Here is a 12,301-nt window from a genome sequence, read left to right on the forward strand (position 1 = left end):
GGTTATCTACCCTACGTAATAAATGGCCTGCCCAGCTCTACTATTTAGAGCGCAGCTCTCAGAGGCCCGTTCCTCGGGTTGAGCGTCGCCGCCAATCAGCGTAACCGCGCGAACGCTCTCGTTCCACTGCTCGCGCATCCGTCGTCGTTTTCTTCGACAGCTGGCTCCAGTGATGCTCATTATGCCAGCGTTCCCACACTGCCCTTTCCTCTGCGAAGGCGCTGACGGCGTTGGCCCACTGCCAGTCGGTGCGGTGATTTCGGACCCAAATTAGTTGCCTCAATATGTGGCGAAATCAAAACACGTATACGGCTGCACTCAAATTTCGCATTAGGAAGTATGATAATCGCTGGACATTCATGTTCTCTTAGTGTCAACTTGAATATGGGCTACCCCCGTTCGTTCTCTGATCCACACCACCCTGTTCCTGTGTCTTAGTGTTACGCCTAACATTTTTTGCTCCATCCCTTTTTGCGCAGTCCTTAGCTTGTTCTCGAACTAATCTCTTGGCTTCTGCCCCGTGTGTCAATGAAGTTTATTCACTCACTCACTCACTCACTCACTCACTCACTCACTCACTCACTCACTCACTCACTCACTCACTCACTCTACCCCATGTGTTAGCACCGATAGAATGCAATGATTGCACACTTTTCCTTGGAGCTAATTTTCAGGATGACACCAGTTCCCAGGTATTATTTCACAAACATATTTGACAAATACATTGGCGGTCCATTTACTTTCGTGCTTCAAGGCATAATATGGTGGCTTTCTTTTTTTTAAGGAAAGTGAAATGGCAATCCAGTTTTACCTGAACTTTCACGGCGCATATCTTCAAAATTACGTCAATCGGAGAATAATTTTCAAGTCAACATTCCTTGCAGGCTCACTGGCTACAATCTGTAAACTGCAAGATTTGCCGTGAGGGAACTAGTTCAAAACTGATCTAGTAGTTTTTATGTTATTTGGTGATTATGCGTTTCGATTTGTCGTGAAAGTAATGCCCGCCTTTTCAGGTAGACCAGCTCAAGGACTAGAATAGTGCTATCTACCACAGGCGATATTAAGAAATTGCTTACTGCGAACGCAATCTGGTTAGATAAGACTCTCGCGAGAAGATCAACAACGTTCTCAAAAGTTTAGGTACATGCAGCCGTGTCTTGCGCCGACCGAAAATCTTGTAACAGTGGCTCGACGGTAAAAACCAGTCGCGGAAAAGGGATGTGACGGCAAAGCAACGCCATTGAGGGCACCTGTATTCTATATAATAGAAGATGAAAGCCCACCGCTGACTCAATGTAACAGAGCATGTTTTTCAACTGCTTCTTGTATGTGAATCACCCGTTCTTGGCCCTTTAAGGATTTACCACTAGGTGTATGCTCGTTCTTGACCAGCCTTCCAGAATAGATACGTGCTGCTTGGCCACAGATAGTATAGAGTACATAAACGTACCTACTTGTGTGAACTATATTTCTTTTATTTACTTTTATACCTCTATATAACTATACATTTTACTACCTTCTTTCCTCGAAAACGATATACATAGTCTCAGCCTTTGTTGCATCGTTGTGTCAGCGTTAAAAATTTTTGCTCCCATTGCATACAGTTGCAGAGAATTAACTAAGCCACTTCCCAACGTTTGCGTCTGATCTGCACAATTTAGTATTCACCTTCAACATGACGGGATGCTTTCAGAGAAGTGGCGTCATGCGACGCGTGTTATGTAGTGGCGCTGCTGAATCAAAACGTAGATTTTTTATACGTACAACCCGTTTTAATTTACGAAGCATCGCCGAAGAATACGAGTACGTTGTGGGAGAAGATGACCGTTTTTCCTAAATAGTGTTTGAACAACCGTCGCCTGAATAGCCATATAGCTTTAGCCGTATTGTGCCTGACCCATAAACGCAAAACAAAACACACCAAACGAACAGTCACACACACAGGAAAACCAACCATCCAACCAAGCGATAAGTGCGCCCAAGCAGTTTTCTCTTTTTTCCAGACTTCCTGCTAGCCGTGACAAAGAGGAGACGGCACTGGCAAGGAGGCTTTGCGTTAGTTTGGATGCGTTGTTGAAATACGAATAAATCAGTGAGCGTACAACTAAAATTGAGTGATCCACGAAGATGGCGCGACACATTTAACGACAAGAGACGCGTGTCTGTGCCAACTTTAGCTTTAGCCCGATACGTTAGGCCAAACTTTGTCTACGATTAGGCGCGTCGGAGAGCGCATGCTCTCCTACGTTCTAGCACGCCGGTGCCTCGTCAGGTGAGGAGCGGAGCGCACTTGCACCAACTTCAGCGGTAAATACCAGGCGCGAAATCGCATCACGTGTTACGGAACAGTTTCTTCTGATCGCTAGGCTTTGTGTGATGGCGCTGCTGTTGACAGGCGATGTTGGTGGCACTGGTTCCCCCCATAGGCATACGTTATATACGCCCTAATATTTCTGTAGATAAACGTTATTCGCACAGGTCATCACTTGCTTGCCTTATCATTTAAAGCGCCCCACTTGTAAAGGCGCGGCAAAGGCAGTGAGTACGCTCTTCACTTCCCAAGACATATCTGCACAGTGCGAGCAAGCAGGCGTCCGTTTCGCCGGCTTTCCGATTACAGAGCTAGTAGAGACAAATAGCCATATAAACTTCATCAAATTACTCTACTTCTGGACTGCCGACTAGGTCTGTATCATTGTGGAGGTCTATATGGGCAAACCTGAAATTTCTCAAATAAAAAGGCTGCTGCCGGTACTACAATGAACACCCTTCACCTGTCAGCCGTAACGTGACAACCTTTTGCAGCGGCAGCTTGAAGCTAGTTAAGTGCTTATCAATCGACGAATACTACGTTATTCTTTTAGGTAAGAAAATGTTCTTCTCCAAAAGTTTGAGAAAATGCGATCGCAAAGACGGCACGAAAGCGCAAGTATAGCGTGACCTTAGCAAATTGCCAATAATATCAGTGACAAAATAACTTACATGTGCACAAAAGTTATGCCTATATTGTTTGTTTCTTTTTTCACCTAAAAATAGGCAACTACCATTTTCATAGAGAGATCTAGAAAAAGCAACCAAATGCTGGGATGTTTACCGCGTGAACGAGAGTTTCGCTGCCCTGCACGGGGAAAACAGAACAAAGGATTGATATAAATAAATCAAAGGGAAGAAGAAGAAAGAGTTCACATGCACAGTAGTAAAGCCAGGGTGTCTGTCTGTAGGCTTATTCCTTGTCCTGTTAATTTTAGGGCAGTCAGTCGTGCCCAGGCAACTTTTTCGAGTGATCGTGCGTTAGGCCATGTGCTCAGAATTTGGGCCGGTCCGTCTGCTGGACCGTCCTCCCAGTCTGCAGTAAAATTTTGAACATACACTCGGTACACTATGTCAATTGTCTGTTTCTCTTTGCTATCGTTGTAGGGTGGCCCATTTGTCGCATCGTTTTATGCACACTCCGGAAACTCTGTAAAACCACTGGCATGACCCGTATCGGTTTCGTTCCATAGTGTTCCCGACTTTTCTTTTGTTGTATTTAAGCGAGCATATTGCTTTCAAGTCCTGGGTTCCAATTTACTTTTGTGCTGGTAAAATGGAATAAAGCTCGTGTACTTAGGTTTAGGCACACGTTAAAGAGCCCCGAGAGGTTCAAATTTATCCGATGTTGCCCACTAAGTCGTGCCTCATAAGCACAGCAGAGTTTTTGCGTTCTAATAAGTGAATTTATGTTTGTTTTATCACTTCTGTGCTTAACTCTGTGCTTCCAGCTTCGAACGTTCCCCCCTCATTCAGGACGATGCATCAGGGGAGTGTGCATCGCCGTTTCCCGTAAGTATGACGTTATTTACAACGCACTGAACTGGCTTTCTTTGCCGTTTTTGTCAAAGTGAAGATCTCTGTATGTGCAAACAACGGTGCGTATTTTCTCTTGGGTGTACTGCAGTTGTTATTGCACGTTTGCGATGAGAAATAACTAGTTGATCAAGAACATTTCGTTCTATAATAATTGCTTATCGAGGTAATTATGCGGCGAGTTCACTTTCAATACAGTTGCTTCAATTCCAGATAGACGCGGTGCATGCTTTGCTACCGATGGCGCATTTAGTCGTTTCGATTCTTTTACAAAGCGAACAGAGAAATCGAACTGAATCTTCCAGCCGGGGTTGACGTCATAACCACATTCCGAAGAGCTTTTAGGAAAAGTTATTTTACATAGTGTTTCACTTTCATGATATATTTCTTTGTTGTGTATTACACCTTACACGGCACTGTGATGCGCTTCAGTGAATAAACCTAAAAACACACACATGAAAATAGGAAACTATTTTAATAGAAACTTTTCATAGCTCTACGGGTTTAACTGGCATTCTAAATTTCGATGCACTGATTATTTAAAAAAGGGTGCATATATATATATATATATATATATATATATATATATATATATATATATATATATATATATATATATATATATATATATGCACTATTTCTCTTAAGTTTAAACAGCGTCAGAAGCGTCGTTCTCGTGTATGCAACATATAGTTTCGATTGTGCTGCTGGTTCCAAGCCAAGACCTTGCTATTATTCTGACAGGGGTTATGGCTGAAGCACTGAAACATTAGAGAATTGGTCTACTCTGCTGAAGAAAATTGTGTCTGCATCAGTGATGTTTGCTGACGGCTTAATCCTGCAGAGTTTTTAATCGGAAAAATCTTGAACAGCATGCTTCATCGCAGTTCGTGAATATATGGTGGGTCGATGGATCGGGTTCACAGGGCTGGACGGTGCAGGTTGAGCGTAGTATGCGATAGTCAGGCCATGTCGTGCCCAGGTTTGCCCCAAGACACCGTTGTCCTTATAGGGAAAGAGGTAACCACGTAGAATACATGAATACAGGAACACTTGAATATCAGAACAGACAACTCCAAACAGAAGGCGCAGGTCATTGTTTTAAGGGTGGTGCCGGCATTGGAAAACGCAACTCCAACCAACGACTTACAGCCACAGTTCCAGTTCATCAATAGTTATCCGCCGTACCATTGACGATGTCATTGTTAATGCGTGGCCGTTGGCGTCCAGCGTTCACGGGGCCTGGGTTTCCGGAACAGGGATGCATTTCAGCCTATGGTCCTCGATACGGGTGGCGACTCTGGTTCTTGCAAGTCTTAAATAGGGAAGACAGCTCTTAGTTCGAAGGTGTATATCTGGATATTGCGAAAATATTGCTTTTTCGCAGATCTCGCAGCCCCCGCAGCACCTTGACACCGATAGCTCGTAGAGACATAAACGAAATGTCTGCTTCTACACCTTTCGGAACCGAATACAAGCATTTTGCAGCCAAGGACACACCAAGGTGCGGCATTTTTTAGAAGCAACAGAAGCGTAAAGTTGTTCTAGGGAATGGTTCAGTTGCTAGGCTTAAGCTATTAAAAGCAGTCGCCATTTCCTTTTCTGCGCGATAACAGTCACTACAGCCAGTGCTAAAAGACGTGAATCTTTCTTCAGCTGTTAATATGTATCCGATGAAAGGTACTGTTAATTTGAGGGTAATGTCTTTTTCAGGCCCGAAACCACGAGAGTGCGATGGCGTTTACCAAGGGGTAAGTTTTCTACTACTTCACTTGAATACATTAGTCAGAACTGATATGCAATGTTACTACGCACGAAGCCATGGCCGCTAACGCCGGCATGGAGAAAATTTCCTTTAACAAGAATTTTGACTCTTTTATCCTTCGCGAGGTTCAAGGAAGAATCTCGCGTGAACAGATGGTAGTGATTTCTCGGCAGATTTTTTCCTACTACAAAATAAGCACCTATTTTGCTTCGCACGAGATGTAAGTGGGCAAATCTCTACAGGCGCGACAATACGACATTGCACAGGCATGCTAACGCGTACCGTTCAATACGAAGGCATCGCGATGCCTAAACAAAATGGATGCGCGGAATTCCCAGCACAGAGTTTTCGTTTGCTTCCCTTCTCATCTCGTTATGGAAGCTATAGCCCTGTTTCAGCCGTGCTCAATCTCACAATGTGGCATCGTACGGTTGTTCTTCATAGCGAAATATTGCAAACGTGGGTCCAATTTGCGACATTCACATTACCACTACTATGCAAATCTAGAAGCAAGGGGCGCGAACATTGAAAATTTCAGATAGCGCTAGATTAGAGATTCCCATTCGATTCTCGAGGCAAGCAGCACCGAACAATGCAGGGGCGCCCCGGTGTTTTCCTGTATTTCTGGGTACGAAGACACGGTGGCAGGTGAGATTGCCGAAGGGTTTTTTAAATGCTAGTCGGGTAAAATGGCTGCTGCTATAAGTCTTCTGTCGCAATGGTATGTCAGTGCAACAGAATGTCTACATTTGCACCACTTTCCTGCCACGTGTTTTTTCTAGGTTGTTTATTTGTGTGATTTCATTAAAGTCATATGACTGTGAGTACGCCCTGTGTCCGTATTTTTTTCTGTCACATTAACTTTCTTCGCGCTGCTTGCCTCAAGATACAAATACCATAAAAAAAATTGCTCAAACGCGTTACAGACAGGATTTTCAAGAATAAACAGGTAAAACAAATACGGCACTAGTTCAAGCTGGCATTTATTTGCGAGTTAACCCAATATGTCCCGAAATAAAGAACAAGTTTTATATGCCAGTTGGAAGTATTGTCGTTCTTGTTTGACCTGTTTCTTCGTCAAAGTCCGTCAGTAACGCGCTTTAGCAATTTTGATATTGAGTAACAAGTTTCCTGCATTCACACCTTGTTATTCAAATAGCAAATCTCCCCGCAAACAGCCTTCTATTGCTATTTCATTCCTATACAGACGGATAATAAGTTCATTAGACATGGTCTTCAAATACAAAGGATAACAATACAATTTAGGTCTAGCAGGCGAAATGCTGACGCAAATAGTTACTGTTCCGACTGATTCTGCAGCAAAAGATCCATATTCACTGCACAGTGGCATCACTTAATTTCTGGGCATTAATTTCTACACATTGATTAAGAATGCCTCGCTTTACGGCAGCCTATTTATTTGTCTCGTCAATACGTTGCAAGTTGTATTCAGTGATCTTACTGCGTTTTCATCAGTTTGAAAAAATGCACACTTATATAGCATTGCCCTAAGCTCCTTCACTGAACACATCAGTCTACGTGAATCTATACATCCAGTTCCTTTGTTTATTTGCGTCGTCGTTATTGCTTTCTGATTGCTTTCTCACGCAACACCTCACTAAGAAGACAAAGCATGCGAGATTTATGGTCTCCTACAACTTTGGCGCGTCTCTGTGTCAATTAGTTCGCCGCGCTCCAAAGCTACCTACCTCAATAATCCTCCTACACTGCTTTTTTGTGGATGTTTTGTGGAGACTTTTTCTCAAGAACCTCTCGTCACCGTAAAGCCCCAATAAACATCGCATAGCCTTTAACTTCATATGACGTTTCCTCAAATATGCGTTACGTTTGAGTTTCTAACCAGCGTAGACACAGCAATGGTCATCTTAATGCACAGACGCGACACTCAAAGGTAGCCAACCCAAGATAAATTTTAACTTTGGTGAATGCACGCGTCATTCTTGCAGTAGCAAGAATGTATACTACATTGAGGTCGAAGGGCTCACGAACTTTACCACATGGTTTAAAGAACGCTTGGAATTAAACAAAATTACAAAGGGTCAAAGAATTTGAACCTCGGGGCAACGGAAGCTGGTTCTCTGTCAAGCTTCAACTTATACAAAACGTCACCATGGCAACAAGGTAACAAGGCTCAACATTTGTTCTAAAGGCCTCTATTTCTCGCAGTAGAGAGCATATTTTCAAAAGAGCACGTAGTAGGAGAAGCCATAACCCGACCCGTCAACAATAACGGCAGGAAAATTCACGGTAAGAATAATCTCTTTTGAGGGTATTTCGACTTTGCTTTGTCCTAAGAGCTGGACACAAAGCTCGTAACAGAAAATACTGCCGCTTCGTCTACTTTGAATATTCTATGGTGACAAAAAGTCTGCTCCCAATGCAATGTTTTGTGACGACCGACATTACATAGAGGACGACATTACATAGAGGCAGCGCGTGCAATGCTGCAACAAAATTTCCTGTCATGACCATAGTAAATTTGTTTCTTTTTTTCACAGCACGGGCACCTGCCTCACTTTCTACTTTGCGCCGATACGGGCTCGAGTCAATTACCGCATACTCGCATGTGTCGACACAACATGGGACGTCTTACCAAGGCACTCTCACAGATTCGTTATATTAGTGTTTTCCTGTGTACGACCTATTCCGCAAGAAAGCAGCAGCAACAAGTAGCAGCTAGGGTTACCAAAGTCTGAGAGGGTTCACAAAGAATGCTTCAGTTTTAAGAACCCAGGTGTTCACAATTATTCTGGGAGCCTTCCAGTACACTGTCACACCATTATACTTCTTTTTCTGTTTCCCGGGTGTGATATGTATGTCCGCTAAAATATATTTGTTGCCGTTTCTGAACATGGAACATCAAAACATGGTGCCTCGAAGCTTTGTGGTTTCACTACACTTCATGTAACAGTGCTCTCGGACCACATAGAAATGCGCTGCCAACACGCGCTACCATTGCTCGCTTGTATACTAAATGCAGATCATTAAAAGGATCTCAGCTGTTGTTTTAGGAACGAAAGTACGTATCGCCCATGTATTTAGCAAAGACATGGCTTATGACACTACAAGATGGTATTTATTTTTTTTCTGTTCTTTCTTTTCAGTCTGGATACGCGCCTACGTGTAATTATGCCTGTACTGGCCCATACGGAAGACCCATCTTAAGGCCATACCGTGACGGAACACCCTGTCTTGTAAGTTGTATCTTTATTTCCCGGACTACATTTGTGAGCAGTTAGAACGTCATTTGTCGCGCTAAAAGACTACGTACTGACACTCTCCAGCAAATTGGAAAGAAAGGAAAGCAAATGAAACCATCATGGGCTCCGTAAATTATTTGACATGTCGAGCACTGACTTCATGGCAAGGTTGATTGCCAAAATCACGTGCACCTGTACAGAACACGATCACGATCTGTACAGAACACCACAGCAAGTTGAAAACATTACTCCGTATGCGATAGGCAAGTACGAGTCAAATTCAAGTACATCGAGAGGCGGAAGAACTGTACTAGGCAATAAATAATGGGCAATGCCTCAGGATCTCTGAGTGACACCCTCTCGCACCTGACGTCAGCGGGGAGGGGTGAGGGAACCGCTGCCACGTCGAGCACGCTCTCGTTGCGTGACAACTTGACTCTGTCGGCCGACCTGCTCCGCTACCAATTGTTTTGACACGCGAGTCTGCAGGTTTGTAGAACAGTATATACGGAATGTTCCAGGAGACTATTCCCAGCAAAATCGGATGGAGTCGCCGTCGTCACTGCACTAAGTGTGGATTGCTCCTGGCGTCGTCTGATAGCAATCAGTGCGCGTACGGCGTTCCTTTCTTGTCATTGCTTTTCAGTTGTGGCGCCGGCAAACTGATTTCTCGGCCCTTTTCCGAGGATGAACTGCAGCATTTGTCCTTTATCTGCTGTCTCTGCGCTGTAAAGCTATGCCTGTCTGCCCAGCGCGAGCGGTGTGCTCGGTCGCCCGCTCCGTTCGTCACAAACATTCTAATTATGATGCTGCCCAGTGCGTTAAGCATGCGACGAAGAGCGTTTCATTACATTCTCAGGGGAAGAGGTAGTTGCCGTGGTGCGCTAATTCATGCACTGCTTTGGCAGTATTTCTGCGAAATGCGGTCTGTAACGTCTGATAGAAAGATTGACAAAAGCTATTGGGCAAAAGTAAGTATTTTGCTGCATTGCTGACCGTTCGCAACATAATTTGAAATAAACTTGATTACTTTGACCGTGACAGCTCGCCCCAGCATGTTAGTCGGCTTAGCGTAACCTTTTCTTTCTTTCTTTGCTCCTGCAATGGGTAGCGAGCGCATTTCGCGTGCGAGGTGCGTACAGCAATAAGAATTAGTGCTATAAAAAGCATGGAGTCGTGCACCTTGACTCTTGCGACTTTTTAAAAGCGAAGCTTTTATTTCCGTACCTCGCCGTTTCTGCGTGACCGTGGGTGCTGCGTGGCGGTTCTCTGGACCGAACAGGCCAACCACTCACAGCGGAGGATGCACGTAGTGCGCGCCGCTGGGTTCCTCACACCACCATCAGATGGCGCTCTCTTCCCCGCCTCCGCGGCAGCGGCGGCGGCAGCGCATTAGCCTCTCTACAATGCCTGCATAAAGCCTTCCGTGTCACTTTGTGAGAGCATTCAATAAACGCAAACTCGTGTTTCGGTTATTTGTGCACTTACACAAAGCTTCGCTGTATAAAGATTCGAACTCGTTGGATCTGCTGCATATTTAATGTCTAGAGTTTCTCACTATATTTCCTAGAGGGAAATGTGGTGCTGCTGTGCTGTTGTTGCATGGGAATGCCGGTATATTGTGACTTCGGATTGGCATCGTTCTCGGAGAGCCAGGCAAGCACGGTTCCGTCTGTCACAATCATTCATTTTCTACTAAAGCTGCACGTAAAAAGCTGTTTTAGCTCTCTTATTAAACAAAAATATGTTTAACTATAAGAACTTCTTATTGCATGTACAATTATATGATACGTAAAAACTATCAGCGGGCCGCTAAAGTTGCAGGACAGACGACAAGATTCGCGCTCACTTTGAAACAGTTTGTCGTCTGTTCTTGATTTTCTTCCCTTCGTCATGCATTGTAGGCCAGTAAAGATTCAATTTGCGTGAATGGAAACATTTTATGAAGAGTTTAAGAATTGTGTAGCCATATCCAGATTTTAGGCGAAGCCTCGTGCAACACCAGCCAACACGAGCCTAGCAGACACATATACCGTCATTCCCATGACGTCACAGCGCCCATTAAGAAACTCCCATAGACAGTGGCGCCAGATTTCCCTCTAGATGTTATAGTGAGAAACTCTACGGTTCAATGCCACCCTTTTTTTTCAGTTCTTAATACTTGGCCAGTGTGTGTGAAAAGGTATAAATGGCGTCGCCTAGGGACGCAAAGCTATCATAGATATCGTGTATTATTCATTTAAACAGAGGTGAGTTGGAAATCACGTGCGGCATCAGACGCTGATGCAGGTGCGACAGACGACCCGGGGCACATGAACGTGACTGAATTGGTCTAGTGAAGTGCTGGTGGTTTGATACACTTTGTACGCTTTCTGTTGGAAGCAAGGCTGCTACTGTTATCACGCTGCAACAACATTGCTTTTGCATATGCTCGAGAGAATCGCCGAAAGTGCGGGCACAAGTGTAGCTTTCGGATTTCGAATAATACGAAGCCAGGACACCAGTTATTCCATATTCGGAAATCCGTGATAGAGCATTGCGCTCAAAGTTTGTGGGTCACGTACAGTTGGCTAATTTTTCTCGCATGGTTGCAGAACATAAATAGTCGAGGAAATCCTGTTGGCGCTGCAGGTGTCTGCAAGGCTGGGCAATGCATTGAGCACGATGACTTGGGTGAGTTATCACAAATCTGTAACATTACCCGTTATGGTTCAAATGCTGAGGGTGGGATCTGCGACAATACGCACAGGCCAGGTCTGCTATCCTGGCCAGACTTTCATGACATGAAATTTTCCAGAGAGAAAAAAAGCACATTCTGGTCGACACATATATGTTCTCAAAGGTTTATGCTCGAGTCCTCCACTGCGATATTGTTCATACGCGCTGCCAAATTCTTACGTATGCCAAATGTCGCGTGAATAGGTACAGCATGTACACATGATTGGTACTTGCGCCTAAAGCGCTAACTTGATAGCACCCAAATTTCACGCTGACCAGATATTTCGCGGCGCAGGTTGCGTAATACCACGTTTGAATAGCGTCACCTACGTTTTTCGTCCCTGACAAATCCCAACTGCACATCTTTGCGGTGACACCTGGTACGGGGCCGAGAAAAAACAATTGTGTCAGGGAATGGGGAGGCGGCGCCATCTCCCAACAACAGCCTCATTCTTAGCATTCTTAGGCTAGCAGGTGAGCCAAGATGAAACACTTTCCGCGCCATGTTTGTCCATTACATTGACAGATGGCGCTACATTCACATTGGTTAGAAAATCTCGACTATTTGAACTACACTTCCGCTGACGACGCGTTCTTCTAACTTATAAAGAATCAAAGAAGTATTGCTTCCAAACGTGGCAATAAATTAAACCGAGAATTACTAACTTCCCGAAACGTGATCACTAACGAAGCAGCGGCTCAGTAAGAAGGCAGTTACGCGATTTTCGACATATCCTCCTGCGGCTCT

The 12,301-nt window shown here is 44.4% G+C and overlaps 1 protein-coding gene across 2 annotated transcripts in view; it reads left to right on the plus strand.

The window, feature by feature from the left end:
* LOC142564942 (uncharacterized) overlaps positions 1-12,301 on the plus strand; it is a 75,902-nt gene that overhangs the window by 13,338 nt on the left and 50,263 nt on the right. For both annotated transcript variants that reach the window (XM_075676156.1, XM_075676155.1), the window contains exons 4-7: positions 3,765-3,825; positions 5,563-5,600; positions 8,740-8,829; positions 11,430-11,508. In XM_075676156.1, the coding sequence (XP_075532271.1) occupies positions 3,765-3,825; positions 5,563-5,600; positions 8,740-8,829; positions 11,430-11,508 (268 nt within the window). The remainder of the gene's footprint in view (positions 1-3,764; positions 3,826-5,562; positions 5,601-8,739; positions 8,830-11,429; positions 11,509-12,301) is intronic.

This window comes from Dermacentor variabilis, chromosome 11 (genome assembly GCF_050947875.1).
Source record: "Dermacentor variabilis isolate Ectoservices chromosome 11, ASM5094787v1, whole genome shotgun sequence".
Taxonomy (NCBI): Eukaryota; Metazoa; Arthropoda; class Arachnida; order Ixodida; family Ixodidae; genus Dermacentor; species Dermacentor variabilis.